Genomic DNA, 17,409 nt, shown 5'->3' with positions numbered 1-17,409 from the left:
GATTTAAAAGCGATCCGGTATGTTTGGTGCTGGTAGCTTAGTCTGCCTAAGTTTCCAACAGTAATGGTCCATCCTGTTAACATTTGCTGGGCCTGGATTGAACATGTGAATGGAACACGAGAGGAAAAAAGAAACAGTAACAACAGCAGCACCAAAACTATCATCAATTTCCAGTCCTCCTAGATTAGAAAGTCAAAGCCATAGCTGTTGTAGCACAGGATTCATCTTTTAGTATTCTTAGATCATTCTAAGGCGATCCCTGCCTTTTGCTAAACTAGTTCTTGAATGAAAACAACATGTGGCCAAACCCCTCCCACCACATAAAAACCCAAGCTCATCATCAAATCTTGGGAAGGTTAAACCAGTGATTTGACCTTATTTTTCTTAATACAAATAGTAAACATTAAAATCTGGAGAATCCACATTTCTAATTTCCTGTGTTGAGGTTCTGCTCAAGGTCATAGGACTTTAAGATTGCATCTTTTAATAGTCAAACCATCCCTGCAAACCCAAGCATCCCTTTCTCTATTTTGCTTGAACTCTTCAACATTTCATATGTTCAGAAGGGTGGGTTATCATAAGGAGATGGAAAGCAACAAGTCTCTTTATTATTACCACAAGCATACATGTTCACTTGTTTACAGCTCCAAGGTCTTCATTACTAAACAGTGAAATGATGATGAATTTGATTTATTTAAATATTTGATGGAACAGTAAGAATTAAGTGCTTTTCTCAACAAGAATCCAATTTTCCTCGGACCATTACTGTTGGAAACTTAGGCAGGGCCTCCCATGATACTTACAACACAGGAAACTAAATAAACTCCCAATCCCAAGCATCATTCACTGGTTGGCATTGAGTACTCCTCCATCCAACTCTCTCACAGACTAAACTCTGTCTAATATTATAGTTATATGTTCACAAGAATGGATCGTCAATCGACCAATAAGTGCAAATGAATTGAACGAAGAAATGCAATTCTTACACCATCTAATATTGAACTTGTGAGAACTAACTGGAGATACATTGTATTCTTCAACGTTCTCAACTTTTAAATCAACAAAACATAACTGATCATAAAATAATATTGAAACTAGAAAAATCAAAATGAATTACATGAGAACCAAAAGGATCAGCACTAAACCTGCAAGCAGAACCTTGAGGTAACGCTCAGACATTCTTCAACTTCTTCATCTTAGAAGGCGGCCAACGACCCTTCTTTCTCATCCTCCTCTTCCTAACAAGCCTATTCCTTCGAAGCCTGATCTTTCTCGCCAATTTCATCTTCATCTTCTGTTCTTCTCTCTCCTGTAACTTTGACTCCAATGGCAACTTATCAACTGCCACAACCTCCTCTTTACTTTCTACAGGAGGCTCACTTGTCTCTGTAGGAGCTGTTCCATCAATATCCGAAGAAGCTCTCACAATAACTGCACCAATTCTGTTTCCACGAATTGGGTTTTGAAACCGGACTCCATTCCAAGTCTTAAACTTTAATTCAAAGGCTTTCACGTCCAGCCTGGAAACTAAAAAATAACACAAAATTCAGATATGGGTCTTGAAGACTAAATTAAAGTGAAAGATGAAATATTTCGTAATTTTAAGCACAACCCAGATTCAATTATGGGTTGCAGCAGCAAAATAAACAAACTTCATATTAACTAATATTCAAAGCACAAGCACAAGCACAAAATTCAGATATGAGCCTCTAAGACTAAATCCAAGAGAAAGAACAAATATTTAGGAATTCTCAGCAAAACCCACATTGAATCGGTGGTTATAACAGAGAAAAGACCAGTCTTCCTAGAAATAATATAGAAAGCACGAGCATCTAAGAAATGGTTGAACTTAGGAAGCAAGTGATAAGTGTTTGATGAGACGGCCAAGCGAGCATGAATTGAAACCAAATACGCTTATACTAATAAGTGATGAAAAGCAGCAATCATAAAATTCACCGTCGATACAGCCCATGTTAGCAAAAACTGCAAACATGAGACAAATCTAAAGAAGTGGGTACCTGGGGTTGCAGTGAAGGCCAAAGTTGGAGATGAAAAGGGGGGAAGTGAAGAGAGCGAGGTGAGAGGATTGGAGAGAAGAAGGGGCATTTTCGTTTTGATTGAAAGGAAATCTGCAATCTTTTTGGTTTTGGGGGTTTCCAAGTTTACGTTGCCTATGGCATTTCTGTGTGGTGTTTTTGGATAAGGAAAGTGAGCTCTATCTCGGTTTCCTCTCACCAAGAGAAAAAGACTGAAAGGAAAACCTTCAGATAAGTTTCGAAACGTTTTCAAATTGTCATTTGTTTCTCTCTCTTCAATTTGGCTAAATTGTTAAAATTATCCGGGATTTTAGATCAAATTGTACTTTAATTATTATTTTTTTAATTTCATTAACTAAACTCTTTTTGAAAATAAATAGATTTTATTTTATTAATTTTGATTACAGGTAATAATTTAGAAACATAATAGGTATAGGGAAAAATATGTAACTTGAAAAAAAAAAATTGTTTTTTTACCAAAAAGTAGCTTATTATATTAAAAATTAGAGTTTACTATTTTCATACGAGAAGAAGGCTAAATTTGTTTCTCACATATTAATTATTTTGATGAATGCAAATAAATATTTGCAAGAAAGGAGAAATTTTCATAAACACCTTAAAATACAAAATATTTCATCATAAAGTTTTATTTAGACTTGAAAGCTTGTTTTAGCTGCTGGATGTCAACTCTTAATGACAATTTGTCTAGGCTTAGTCATATAATATTTTTATCTGGGTTTTTTTATGGGCTCAAATAACCTCAATTATAAAATTATAGTGCAGCATATGTTATAAAATCCAACTATTGAGATTATAGTGCAGCATATGTTCAAAATAATCATAAAATTTTATTTGGGCTTGAAAGCTTATTTTAACTGCTAGAAGTCAACTCTTAATGACAGTTCATCTAGACTTAGTCATATAATGTTTTTATCTGAGCTTTTTTATGGGCTCAAATGATCTCAATTATCTTTCACAATATTTAGGCCACTGTACAGGTTACAGTTATAAAATTTGACTATTGAGGTTATAGTGTAGCATATATTCAAAATAATCATAAAGTTTTATTTAAGGTTGAAAGCTTATTTTAGCTGCTAGACAGTTCGTCTAGGCCTAGTCATATAATGTTTTTAGATGGGTTTTGTTATGAGCCCAAATGATCTCAATTATCTTCCACAACATTCAAACCATCGTCCAGGTTATAGTTATAAAATCCGATTATTAAAATTATAGTGCAGCATATCTTCAAAATACTTTTAGGATTATACATAATTTTTTTAGATTTTTTCTATTTTTAATATAAAATATTAAAACAATCAAATAATACTAAAAAAAAACATTAATTTCATGTTTTTTCAAACTAAACACTTTCAAAACACACTCAAACTTTGTTCCAGATCATTTTTTAAATCAAAAGGTTTTTTTCTCTCCAAATCCATTATAAAATTAAGCAAATAACAAGTCTTCGTCACTTCTGGTTCTTATGTCCAGTATTCTTCTACAGCGTCCAATTCATATGTGCTGTGCCTGGTTGACCCTGCAGCATAGAAAAATAATGTAACTTGTTACTTGCTGTTTGTTTTCATTTGAGAATTACTTTCCAGCCTAGTTTTAATGTTCATGCACGCTGCAGATTATATGCGCATTTTGATTTTTAACTCTGCAGACAAATCTTGTTCTTGGAAATAAAAGAGAAGGCCAGTGTTTACCTGGGAAAAACTTATTTCACAGTACTAGCAACTACCAGTGAGGATCCAAACATGGATCAATTGCTGAAGAAAAGAAGAAGAAGAAGAAGAAATAAATAAACATATAGCAGAGATATAAAAGCATCACACTTAAATCGAGCAAAAAGAAAAAGGAAAACTCACTTGCAGTTAGGGCTGTCCAACCAATCCTTTCCACATATCAAAGCCTCAGCCATCTCAGGACGAACACCGTCATGGACTGATGCCATCTTCATAACCTCTGATGACTTGGAAATGACAGTTGATACTGGAATTGCTAAGAAATCACGAGCCATTTTCCCCAATATTGGAAAATTTCGAGCATTGTCTTGCCACCAAGCTAAAACGTCACCATCCTTATCCAACTTCTCCGGAGGCAGTTGTAGATACTGATCAAGCTCATTCCATTGTGAGTGCACCATGTTGCGTTCATACTTAACCTTGCGCCACTCTTTGAAACTAATATCAGATGATGTACAACGACTCACGTCCGCCATGGCAGAAGAAGATGGTCCCTGATTGCTGATGTCCTCTGCATATTTATGGTATGCACATGTAAGATCATAACGGAATCTGGATAAGTGCAAGTCAGCATCACTGCCGTATATCTGCCGGTAGCCATACTCAATAAAGTCCAATTTATAGCTCGGGTCAAGAACTGCTGAGATTCCCAAAGCCAAGCTAGCTTCTCCCCAATACTCGTCAAATTTTCCCTTCATGCTATTTGCCATAGCGCGAACATATACATAATCGCTCTGTTTCCAGCCATGCAAATTCTTATAAACATCACGAACACTGAGGAAATAATCATCTCTGCTTGTCGGAAAATTGCATGTTGACTTGCAGAACTCCTTCAAGCACTCACATACGGCTGTTGCTTTGTTCCATTCTTCCGCAGATGGATTCACTTTGAAATCATCATCGAGTTGCTCTAGGTGATTAAAAGCTGTTATAAATTCCAATGAACTCTCCAGCATAAGAAAGGTGGTGTCCCATCTCGCGGGAACATCTAGAGTAGGCATTTCCCTGTCCTGCAAACTCCCATTATTAATTGCCTCCTGGAACCTCTGCCTTCTAAGTGAGCTTCCGTTGACGTACTCTATACATTCTCTTATCTTATAAAGCACACTCCTTATCTCAGCAAATCCATCTTGAACAAGGAGACTGAGAATGTGGGCATAACTAGGAACACAGAAAAGATGTCCATGGATAGGTGGGGCTTGATCAGAAACCTTACTTCTTAATTCTCCAATCATGTGATCCTTTGGGGGAGTTATATCCAGGAATATGAAGCGAACGTTCTTGTTGATGCTCCACTCTGCAAGCACACTTTTAAAGACTTCATGTACAGTCCCCATGTCATAGTTGTACCGTAAGTTCCTGAAAGCAAGAATCTTCTTCTTCAGCTGCCATCCATCGTCAATGAAGTGCACGGTGAAGCAACAGTAGGTCATCATTTTGTCATTAGATGACCACAATTCAAGTTTTAAACTGAAGAGACAAGAGAGCTTATCAAAAAAATTGATGAGTTTCTCCTTCTCTTGTCTGCAAATAGCAAGGACATAAGCTTCAACCACGTCTTTTGAATAAAGTTGAACCATAGTCAAGGGGTATCCATGCTTAATCATCATTGTCGCAATGTCTAGACGACTTCTTTCTTGATCTATGACAAAATTCCCTTGGATGAAGCTAGTACTCAATTCACCTGTCTCAACCAAAATTTGTTGCTCTGCTTCGTCCTGTCTGCTTGGCGAACAATTTTTCAAGTGCTTGTGCAAATTTGAAGTTCCTCTTTTGCTTTCTGCTCTATACTTCTTCTTACAATGCTTACATGTGGCCCATACTTCCCCATTTTCTGCCGTATGCTTAACGAAGGTGTCCCACACAGTACTCTGGAGGCCACCATCTACACTAAGCGATGCATTCTCACCATTCAGAGCAGGTGCAGGTATAGCAGATTGTTCTTGGACGTCCTGTCAAGAGATAGGGAAGTAGGATATTGGCAACATGAAGGCCAATTCCAGTCAATAATAATGGCAGATTGTGTCTTCTTCAATAGTTGAACATACAAGCAAAACGGAGGCAAAATGGATTTTATTATATTCGAATTATCAAATGTAATTTATCTACTAAGCAATAATTATTCCACCCCTTGCGTAATCTGCAGAAGGAAGTCTGCCACATAGAAGGCTGTGATTGGACACATGATGGGTGTCCAACCAAAACATAGCAATCAACTAATTCTTCAAGAAAAAAATGACATGAATTCAGTATAGAAGAGCACCTGTTCAAGAGGCTCGCGTGTTTCTTCATGTGGGATTCTTTCATCATCCAATCTAACTTTAGAGCCACTCGTCTCATTTACTTCTCTGACACTAACTTCTCACATCTTTAAACATTTCCTCTGCAATGTACGTAATACTTTATTTATCAAAAGTTCTAGTTCTAAAGTCTCTTTCATGCTTCCAGGGAGAAGAAATTCCAGTACGCAATCATCCTTGCAAGGGTGGGTACTTGTTAACCTTACAGCAAAAGCAGCATGACAGGTTCTGATCAGCCTTATAGCAAAAACAGCAGAATCCGTATCAGGGAATTCAGCTGGATCAAGCAGGGAAATGTCATGCTGGATATGAATATTAGATTGAAGTGCTTTTCCGGCGATACCTTTTCCTTCCTCGAGACGATATCGTGCATATTCATCCACAAATCCACCCATAAACCAATTATTTAGATAGCAAGCGCTATCATCAATACATAGAAAACGTTTTTCCTTTGAATTTGTATTACCATCTTGGCCATAGGAAATCCATGTCACAGCCAGTTCTAACCTATGTAGATCACATATATATTCCAACATGTCAAATAGCTTAGCTGAAGTAGCTATTCGATTCATTGAAGAGCCCTGTGAGATCAACGACACCAATAATGGCACAAAGATAAATATAAATAAATATATATATATATATATATATATATATATATATATATATCACAAGCAAGAATTATATTGTAAGTTTCTAATTTATGTCTAAATTTATTGTAAGTTTCTAATCTCCCCCATGCCATAAAGATAAAACTAGACAATTTGTTAAATCTCGGAAACAGAGAACGATACCTGTTCGGGCCATAAGTTTCTATCTGCCATTATGCAAACTAGAGAATCATTTTCTTCATCATCCTCAGACTCAGAGGAGCTCGCCATCCCTTCTGAGTCATCAACTGTATTTTGCATTGTGTAAAGACCTGTCAACATGTTTTTCCAGTAGCCTAAAGTGAAAATATATACACAATGAACTTATTGACGGATAATTAGTATAACAAGAGAAGAGAAAGGAAAGGATGGAATTGGATTATTCACCGCTACTGAATTGAGGTGGATCAGTGACCTTCCAAACTGAGGCTACAGCTACCGGATAACCGTGCCAACTTAGCAGGATATTATGCCCTTCCTTCTCTTCGATTCCATATTCATCAAAATAAAATCGAAGAGATATCTTAAACTCGTCTACCTGTTGGGGAACTGGACAGAACCCAACCTGAGATAGGCGATTTTGCCATTGAGCAAATGACTCAATCCGCTCGACCCGGTCAACTCTCTCACATGCCACCACATTCCCAATCTGTCGCCTGAAATACAACTCCCATAACTCATCTCTATCATACAGTTTCTCCAGTGACTCAAAAACATGGGAGTAGTATTGGAATGATTGTTCGAGCCGCTCCGAAAGAACATGACTGTTAAGATTGGCTTCCTGCTCAACAATTACCATGATGTCCGCTCCCAAATCCTTCACTTTTGAAAGCACTTGCTCCATTGCCCCATCTTGTGCAAGCAATTTGTGAAGTGTAAAATTCCAATTCACAACCACAATCTCATCCTCCCTTTTCCTTCTGAGCTTGGAAATACAATTGACAATATCATCCGGACTATTGAATGTCAATTGCCTCAATTCAAAATTTGAGAGCTCAGCCAATTCCCTGTTTTGACGGACATAGTAAGTATGTTTTGACAGTTTCGGTTCGATACTGGTTATCAGGACTGATTGTAGGCCACCATACTGCCTTTCGAGGTCACCAATTAAATACTTCCACTGCCAAAAATTAAACATGATGGAGAAGTCAATAATGTGGAGTCGTTTATATCCCGAATTCAAGGCATCAGCAATGGCATGTTTACTGGTGGTTGCAGCAAACTCGTAGAAAGGTTCATACATGTATTGGGTTGTGTGGGATAGCAAAGGTAGCGAGGGTGAAGGCCATGGAGGGCGAATTCGATAGGCTCGCCGGACAAGAGCCTCAGCAAAGTATTTGACAACTTTCCTCCTCCATATGCTCTCTTCTTTAGAAGCTAGAGATTGAATTACTGCCAAAAGTGAATCTGCAACATCCAAGCGACCACCTTCAATCGCCTTAGCACACTCCAGCAATATGCAAGACAGGGGAGAGGCCATTGAAGGCAACAAGAGATTTGATGAAGGGAATCGAAGCAAATGAGTCTTTCACTCTTCGTTTCTTATAGTCAACAGCCCCGTTTGCTTCCGGCATGCGTTCCTTCGTGGAACCTGCAGTTCACTTTAAAGATAGTGTCATTCAAGGACCTCCATTCCATTCCGATCTGTCCAATTTTCTTTAAAGGTCTGAATTAAAGTAGCTTTTAGTGGACAGCGGGTGTTGAGATAGCTTGTTTGGTTCTTAGAAATCAAAGGAAAAATCTTACAGAATCATGATGATGGAGGGACCTCAGCAAAGGACCCATTGATTGAATTGGTATTCCTTGCTTTTTCCTTGCTTTTTCCATGATCGGTGAATTAATTGTGAAGTAAATAACTTGAGTATCAATTTCTTTTTAATTTTTAAAAACACTAAACTTCGCGATAACATATTTTTTACATTAGAAAAAACCTTAGGGAGGCCGCAGCTAACTATCATCGAGTAACAATCTGCCAACTAGCAAGGTGGAAAGCAGCAACTCAGCAGCGCACTCAAGAACTTTGCATAAAAAGCTAACAGAGGTTACCGAGTCCTGAAAATCGAGGATCTGTTATTTTAAAAAATAACAAAATTCAGTAAAAAAAAATCTAAAAAATACATCCACCTTTACTTTAGTCAGATACATTGTTACGGTGACTTCATTCACGAAATAAAATAATAATTATATAGTTATTTGTCTGTATAAAAAATATCCACCATTCCAAGTTGTTTTGAACTCCCATGTATTACAATTATTAAAAACTTATATAATTATTAATTTTTAAAATTTATAAAATTAATTAAATTATACACAAATTGACCTCGACGAAATGGATGGATGCTTTTCTTTCAAGAAGCCTAAAAACGGAAAGGGTTGTTGAAACTTGAATCTGACCACACGCGGCTCTTTCTCCTCTGCTTCGCTTTCTCTCTTTCTCTTCGTCTTTGGCTCTCCTCTGTCTCTCTCTCTCTCTCTCTCTCTCAAGCCCACAGACATCCCCGCTTTCTCTTCGCTTTTCCCCTCCAAATTTAGTTTTCAAAAAAGCATGTCGGAGTCACGTCTTGGTTCATGACATCACTACCACGTCATCCAGTAAACTACCTCGTGATGTGTGCCATAATTGTGGGACCCTTCCTCTGATTATTATAATCAAGATTAGCCACTGTTAGTTCTTGAGAGCATAAAGAAAATGTTTTCAACATCCTGCAGCTGGTTCTGCCTCCATCACCACCAAACAGTAGAAGAAAACCAGCAACAGCAGCAAATACATACCAAGGTGGAGAATGTGGGGTTCATAATATCATGTAATAATTTTCAAAAAACAAATATTAATATTGAAATATTCATTGATCAATATAGAATAAATAATCTCTTAACAAAATTTATTCTTAAAAATCGAGTAGAAGTGATACTAAAATCATTTTAGAAAAAATATTTTTTTTATTGAAAATAAACAATAATACATTTCATTTTAGGTATGATATATAAAATAATATCTAACTTTCTTATTATATAATTAGCTATCTTAACTAAAAATTATGAAAAACTAGTTAAAATATTTAGTTATTATAAAACAAGGTGGTAATTTTTATTTATTTTTATTTTTATCTATTTTTCACTCGCTAGCTAGCAACGATATCCACTTCTGACAAAATCATTGGATGAACTATGAATCAACAATTTTTATTGAAACAAAAACTTTTTTTATTTATAAAATATTGACCCAATTGGTTTTGAATTGGATACGACAGAATCAACCAAAATTACTAAAAAAAAAAGCCATGGAGGGCGAATTCGATAGGCTCGCCGGACAAGAGCCTCAGCAAAGTATTTGACTACTTTCCTCGTCCATATGCTCTTTATCAACAAAAGAGAAAAAAGCAACCTGGAAGTAAAGATGAATAGGATCCAACAAAAGAAGCAAACAGACGACATCAACAACTAAACAAATTAATATCCAACAACAGCACAAATGAATCCCAATTTCATCTGTTTTCTATTTCCACATGCTTGCTGACCTTTATCACAATATGTTTTTTTTTTTAATTTTTTTTAAAAAAGGTACAAATACAATTAAAACAGATTAATGTAAATATGATTAACATAATCATAGGTGAAACAATGCAAACATAATTTTGCTGGTCTGAAATGAAGATAATTGATATATAATGCTAGCTAAATTTGTTTCTCACATATTAATAATTTTGGTGAATGCAAATAAATATTTGCAAGGAATGAGAAATTTTAATAAACACTTTAAAATACAAAATGTTTTATTTTAAAGTTTGATCTAGGCTCGAAAACTTGTTTTTAGCTGTTGGATGTCTTCGATAATTAATTTGGGCCTGATCATACAATATTTTTAGCTGGGCTTTTCTCTAGGCTCAATTACCTCTATTATGCTATTATATTACTTATAAGATATTTTGATTGTTTTTATGTTATAATGTTAAAAATAATTTTTTTTAAATAAAAAATATTATTTTAATATATTTTCTAGCAAAAAATATTTTAAAAAATAATTACTATCACTGTAAATCCTCGGTTATAATTTTTCTAGACTATTAAAATATGAAAAATTTAACCGATAGTAAAATGGGTTAAATTAAATTAAAGAAACCTAAATCAAGATAAAAATAGTGAAATTAAAAAAATAAAAGGTGAATATAGTGTTAAATTGTTAGAAAGAAAAAATTATGGGGACAAAATAACTACGTAAGATCAAGAGGGATTAATGTTCAAATAACAGAAAATTAGGGGTTTATGTACAAATGATAAAATGACCTCTAGTGTGAAACCCCAGAAATTTATAATTTAGATATGTAAATGACTCGGTGAAAACTCTGTAAAACCCCAACAAAAAAGACTTCATCATGACTTCATTATAACAGTAATCCACAGTGCATTCCTTTTTTTTTTTTCGTTTTTACTTTTTTTTTTTTGCACTTTTCCATTTATTTTTTTCCAACTTTCTCTCTCTTTTTTTTTTGTTTTTGTTTTTGTTTTGTTTTTTCCAAAATTACTTTTTTTCCCTAACTTTCCTCTTTTTTTTTTCTTTTTTTTTCCCAAAACTATCTTTGTTAATTTTACTTTTTAAATATTGAGCTGATTAAAAATTTTGATTTATAATTTTTTTGCTTTAAAATATTATGGATTGTTGTGGTGTGGGGGAATTAATGTTCCACCACACCCAAAAGCACTATGGATTACAACAGTAATCCAGAGTGCATTCCTTTTGTATTTTTCAATTTTACTTTTTTATTTTGCACTTTTCCATTTATTTTTTCCAACTTTCTCTCTTCTTCTTCTTTTTTTTTTTTTCTAAATTACTTTCTTTTCTTTTTTCCAACTTTCCTCTTTTTTTTTTCAAAATTATTTTTATTAGTTTTTTTTTACCTATCAAACTTTTATGACATGACCTTATAGTTAGACCCACATTTAAGACTATTAGGTCTGGTATTGCAGCCAGACCCACTTAAACTTGGGTCATATAAGTTTAATGTTATTATTAATATTATAAATATTATTTTTGGGTCAGGTGTTGTAGCCACACCCAAGACTCTTGGGTATAGATTTGCAAAAAGACTTAAAACTTTTAGATCTTAGCTTTTTTTATATTTTTTATATGAAAAAAAATAACTCGCAGCATCACGCGGGTCATGTAACTAGTACAATACTCTAAATGGTGTGGGGGAATCACAGTTCCGCCACACCCAAAAGCACTATGGATTATAACAGTAATCCACAATGCATTCCTTTTTCTTTTTTTTCTTTTTTTCATTTTTACTTTTTTTTTTTTGCACTTTTCCATTTATTTTTTTTCCAACTTTCTCTCTTTTTTTTGTTTTTTTTTCCAAAATTACTTTTTTTTTCCCAACTTTCCTCTTTTTTTTTTCTTTTTTTTTCCAAAACTATCTTTGTTAATTTTACTTTTTAAATATTGAGCTAATTAAAATTTTTGATTTGTAATTTTTTTGCTTTAAAATATTATGGATTGCTATGGTGTGGGGGAATCAATGTTCCACCACACCCAAAAGCACTGTAGATTACAACAGTAATCCATAGTTCATTTCTTTTTTATTTTTCTTTTTTACTTTTTTTTCTGCACTTTTCCATTTATTTTTTCCAACTTTCTCTCTTCTTCTTTTTTTTTTTTGTTTTTTTTTCAAAATTACTTTCTTTTCTTTTTTCCAACATTCCTCTTTTTCTTTTTCTTTTTTCCATAATTATCTTTATTAATTTTACTTTTTAAATATTGAGCTGATTAAAAATTTTGATTTGTATTTTTTAAAAAATATTATGGATTGCTACGGTGTTTTTCCATATAGTTTTTCTATTTTATTTTTTTATGTTTCAAAATTATATTTGTCGATTTTATTTTTTAAAATCATTGTTTCCCCACACTCAAATGTATTGTGGATAGCAACAATAATCCACAGTGCATTCCTCTCTCTTTTTTTTTGCACTTTTTCATTTTTTTTTTCCAACTTTCCCTTTTTTTCTTTTTTTTCCAAAATTACTTTCCTTTTTTTCCCAACTTTCCTCTTTCTCCTATTTTTTTTTCATTTATTTTATTTTTTTTCTAAATTATCTTTGTTGATTTTACTTTTTAAATATTGAGCTGATTGAGAATTTAGTTTTGTAATTTTTTTTCTTTAAAACACTGTTGATCGCCACAGTGTTTCTCCGCATAGTTTTTTTTTTTTTTTTTTTTTATGATTTTCTTCGAAATTATCTTTTCTGATTTTATTTTTTTAATATTAAGCTGGTGAAAAATTATATTTACAATATATGAGCAAAGCATTGTAACTTTCCTCGCAAATTATTTTGGCTTGCTATAGTGTTTTTTCCTACATGGTTTTTTTTTTCTTTTTTTTTCTTTTTCTGTTTTGTTATGTTTTTCTCTAAAATTATCTTTGTCAATTTTATTTTTTAAATATTAAGCTGGTTATTAAGAATTACAATTACAAGTGAATACAAGTTTTTCCTCGCAAAACACTATGGATTGATACAGTTTTTCCTCACATGGTTTTTTTTCCAGTTTCTTTTGTTTTTTTTTTGTAATATTTTTTTTAATAGAGTTGGTTAGAATTTAACTTTGTAATAAAGCTTAATCATGTGGGGAAAGCACTGTAGTTTTCCTCACAAAATATTATTGAGAATTACAATTACAAGTCATTACAAATAAGGCTAAATCATGTGGTGAAACACTATAATTTTTCATCACAAAACAATGTGAATTGCTATAGTATTTAGGGCATGATCCCAACAAGCTATATGCTGGTATTAGCATACTTTATTTTCAAGTAAGTTTGAATTTTGCCAAGTAATTGCAGATGCAACAAGTGTAGAGGAATTTGTGTGTAGCTTGGCGTCAAGAAGAGTTGCTCCACTTAACTCTCTGAAGAGTTTTTGCACCCAATAGCTCGGAGTTCCATAGTGCTTTGATGAGTTGAAGAGAATTGCATCTGGAATTTTCATGAGTATGAAAACACAAAAAGAATACTACGGCCATGGCATCAAATAGTATTGTATTTCAAAGGAGTACAATACTGCAAAACAGAAAGAAAACAAAGCTATTGTGACAGGATGTTTACATGAAAATCATAGTAATCAGGTGGGTGATCCAAAGAATGAGAAGGCCCATCACAGTTTGAGATTATCTTGATGTCAGGATAGGCACTTCTTTTGGCATCATAGAACTTGAGATAATTTCCTGGTAGAAAAAAGCATATTAATTAAGTGTGCTTGTTAAACTCAAATTGAGTAAATAACTTGAATATAAAAAAAATTAATTTTTAAAAACAGGTAATATTTTTTAAAAATTACATGCTCCTTTTTGTTAACAAAAATGTATTTTTCAAAAAATAAAAATCAAGAATACAAGTATTTTTTATATAAAAAAGCAAAAGCAAAATCATAATTTAAAATTATTATTTTAATATTTTGTATTTGTGATAATCTAATTATAGAATATTTATTTTATTTTATTCAAATTAAAAATTATCATTAAAGATTCATATTATTAACTTAAAAAATCTTTATATTAGATTTATAATAAAATTACGTTTATTATAATAACAGCAAAATGTCAAATTTCCTCTTGTTACTTAGAGTGTGTTTGACAGTGTGGTAGCGGTTGCTTTTCAAATAACTTTTCGTGTTGAAATGCATGCCAATGATTTTTTTCATTTTTTAAAAATTATTTTTGACATCAGCACATTAAAATGATCCAAAACATACAAATCATATTAAATTTTAGTAAAAAAAAATTAATTTTTTTGTGAACGCTGTTTCAACCGCATTCCCAAACGGTTTCTTAGACTCCGTTAGTCTACACGGCTGCGACTGCGTTTTATTTAAAACGTAGTCCACAGCCGTTTGGTAATAAAAAAATGATTTACTGTGCATGGGGCTCACATGATTTTTGCGTTTAAAACGCTGTAAAGAAAAAGCTACGAAAACATGCTTTTCATGCACTGCAGGCTATAAAAAGTAAGGAACAATGCAATTCACTGCACTGTTCACAATTAGCTTGCACTGTCCGCAGGTTTTTTTTTTTTTTTTAATGTGTTAATTGTATAATTTTTTTTTTTAAAAAAACTAGTTTAGAGAATTAAATTCATTCGCGATGTGAACAATATTTTTTTCTCGAAAAACTAGTATAGAGTGAATTAAATTCACTCTCATAGTAATATCAATTTTGTAGTTTTTATCGAATGAATTTTGTACGTGATAAAATTATAAATAGTTTAATGGAATAATAAAAAATATTTTATATAAAGTATTATTTTTTTCATGATGTAATAGGAGTAATTAATTTTACAATATTTAAATTTAAAACCATCAATATTAATATATATTTTTTTAAATTATTTTTATAACCTCAATTTCAAAAGCATTCTTAACCAAACACATTAAACTATTTTTTTTTCAACCTCAATTTCAACCACAGTTTTAACCAAACACCTATTTTTTCAAACCAACCTCAACTAAAAGTACTTTTTATAAAACAACTTTTTTCAAATCACAACCACAACAGCTACCGCAATACCAAACACACTCTTAGTGTGTCTAAAGCTAATCTTCAAGAATTACGTTTGCATGTACATTCACTGTATACAAATTAAGGGTATGAAAATAATGTTAGGATTTGCTATTAATGGGCAACCTAACCTAAGATATAGGGTTACCATTTGTCAATGGTGGTTGCACACACCATTGACAAATGCATCAACCCATGTGCAACTGCTGTTGTTGAAGAAGAGGAGCCATCATTCCAGCCTATAAAAGGCACCAAGTTAGAGAGCTAAATGTGAGAGTGTAGAAAGCATATAGAGAGACTAAGAGAGAAAGTGAAGGGCTGCAATGGCAGCAGCTGCAGAGGGCAACAATGAGAGTTGGGAGTTGAGTTTGAGTGAAATGATCCTCCTCCTCCATGTATTGTGTTGTAATCCTTTTTTTATCTCTAAATAATATTGACTCTCCTGTGGATGTAGGCGTTTTGCCGAACCACATTAAATATTGTGTCTCAGTGTGCTAAGCCTCCTTTGAGCAATTATCAGTACATCACCGGTCGTATTTCCCAACAATTGGTATCAGAGCATATGGTTTAAGTGGTGTTTGATTTTTGCTCAAAAATGGAAGTTGTCAAAATTATGTTTTGACCATACCATCGTGTAGAGGAGGAAGAGACGAAGCCACTGGTGAAAACCGCGTCGAAATCAGACACCGGATATGGCCGCACGTGTCGTCACGTGCCGGCGGGGTGGCTGGCCACGCGCGCAGACGCGTCTTCTTCGCCTGGATGGGCTGACCTGACCCGAATACCAGGCGACCCGACCCACGTGCCAGACCCGGATAGTGATGACGTCAGTATGGCGTCAACATGCAGAGTTGGCATGCCATGTCAGCGCCCGGCCAGCAGACACGTCAGCACCGTGGGACCGACCTGCCACGTCATCAGCCGCGAGCCGAGTTGGAGCCGAGCCGAGGGAAAGGATTCTGTGCAGCAGAGTCTACGTGCAACCGGATTTGAGATTGAATATGAGCCGTTGATCAGGCCAGAATTGTTTTGATCAAATCTTAGCCGTCTGAAGTGCGATTTGGACAATTCAAGACATGTTTCCAGCTAATTTGATCATTCTGAATGCAATGGTACGGTCCAATCGTTGAGATTCGAGACCAAAAATGGCGGTGGTGAATTATTAAAGAGAGATTGCCCGATTATGAGGCATCTGAGGGTCTTGATAGAGGTCGATGGAGATGAAAAAGAAGAAGGTGCACAGGTTTTACCCAATTGCATGTGCTGAACTGTTAAGTGAAGAATTTAATTGCCTTGATGAAGGCAAAATTGGGACACTCTGGACACCCGATTATGTGAACAATTAGAGGTGTAGAGTGAAAATTGACGAAGACCAATCTTGACGAATCTAAGCACTAGTAGTCTCACCAAATGTTGAGAAATCATGTATTAAACCTGTATATTCCAGATCACTTGTAAAGGAAAGCCGCAACAAAGCTAGCAAATGGTTGTGTATACGGAAAGACAATACGATTGATAGATATGGCCTAAGAAGTTCTGTCTAGGAGATTGGGTTTTAAGCGGGATCGTTGTGACCCTTCCAATCTTTCCTGGGAACTTGCTTAGTTGAAGGATCATCCACACAGTACTATTTTTGTATATGTAACAGTTTGTAATGAAACTGGTGAAGACTAGCAGGATGACAGCACAAGGGGAACAATTGGGTTCCGTATGATCAAGGATCTGATGGAGTAGTGATTTCTCAAAAAAAGCTAGATTCGGTGACTGTGATTTCTCGAGGGGAGAATTGATGAAGACCCTGATAATGGAAGAGAAATACAGCAAAGGGATAAAGATTGACACCCTATTTTGACTTGGACAGGTGTTGTGACAGGATGAGTTGCTGTCAAACATAAGCAAGGAATAATGAGAAATCTGGAGAACAGAAATTGCACGAGAGCACACGGAGATTGTGCAAGAGTACCCGGAGGATTCAACGAGGCATTGTAATGAGACAACAGGTGCAAGGAGAAGAAGAGTTCCTAGATGAAGCTCAGAGCAGAGACTGGGTGTAAAGTGTACAACAAGAAGTCTCTTGTGCTCTTGATAAAGGCAACAAGCGAGGACCTTTCCAATACATGCAAGGATGGA

General features: G+C 34.4%; 4 protein-coding genes across 5 annotated transcripts in view; all 4 read right to left on the bottom strand.

Moving 5' to 3' along the window:
* Positions 1 to 961: 961 nt before the first annotated feature.
* The window catches only part of LOC118033166 (large ribosomal subunit protein cL37 alpha), a 19,155-nt gene continuing 2,707 nt past the window's right edge, over positions 962 to 17,409 (bottom strand). Inside the window, exons 1-2 of one of the 2 annotated variants that reach the window (XM_035038057.2) lie at positions 2,019 to 2,246; positions 962 to 1,527 (exon numbers count right to left, since the gene is read on the bottom strand). In XM_035038057.2, the coding sequence (XP_034893948.1) occupies positions 1,172 to 1,527; positions 2,019 to 2,106 (444 nt within the window). In that variant the 5' untranslated portion in view covers positions 2,107 to 2,246 and the 3' untranslated portion in view covers positions 962 to 1,171. Of the gene's footprint in view, positions 1,528 to 2,018; positions 2,247 to 17,409 lie in introns of those variants that run through there. The other variant, XM_073405377.1, reaches the window with a different exon arrangement.
* LOC118033161 (uncharacterized) overlaps positions 3,741 to 17,409 on the bottom strand; it is a 23,115-nt gene continuing 9,446 nt past the window's right edge. The window contains exons 4-5 of the mRNA XM_073405369.1: positions 3,908 to 5,736; positions 3,741 to 3,808 (exon numbers count right to left, since the gene is read on the bottom strand). Coding sequence (XP_073261470.1) covers positions 3,802 to 3,808; positions 3,908 to 5,736 — 1,836 coding nt within the window. The 3' untranslated portion in view covers positions 3,741 to 3,801. The remainder of the gene's footprint in view (positions 3,809 to 3,907; positions 5,737 to 17,409) is intronic.
* LOC118033163 (DELLA protein GAIP-like) lies at positions 7,114 to 8,562 on the bottom strand. Its single transcript, XM_035038041.2, has one exon. The coding sequence runs from the start codon at positions 8,212 to 8,214 to the stop codon at positions 7,114 to 7,116; it is 1,101 nt and encodes a 366-aa protein (XP_034893932.2). The 5' UTR covers positions 8,215 to 8,562.
* The window catches only part of LOC118033164 (uncharacterized), a 19,600-nt gene continuing 16,070 nt past the window's right edge, over positions 13,880 to 17,409 (bottom strand). Inside the window, exon 3 of the mRNA XM_035038055.2 lies at positions 13,880 to 13,950. The gene's annotated coding sequence lies outside the window, so the exon portion shown is untranslated. The remainder of the gene's footprint in view (positions 13,951 to 17,409) is intronic.

This window comes from Populus alba, chromosome 16 (genome assembly GCF_005239225.2).
Source record: "Populus alba chromosome 16, ASM523922v2, whole genome shotgun sequence".
In the NCBI taxonomy this organism is placed as follows: domain Eukaryota; kingdom Viridiplantae; phylum Streptophyta; class Magnoliopsida; order Malpighiales; family Salicaceae; genus Populus; species Populus alba.
This window is presented reverse-complemented; position numbering and strand designations above follow the sequence as displayed.

Excerpts from the sequence above, each read along its gene's own strand:
- LOC118033163 (XM_035038041.2), bottom strand. The coding sequence starts at position 8,214 with ATGGCCTCTCCCCTGTCTTGCATATTGCTGGAGTGTGCTAAGGCGATT.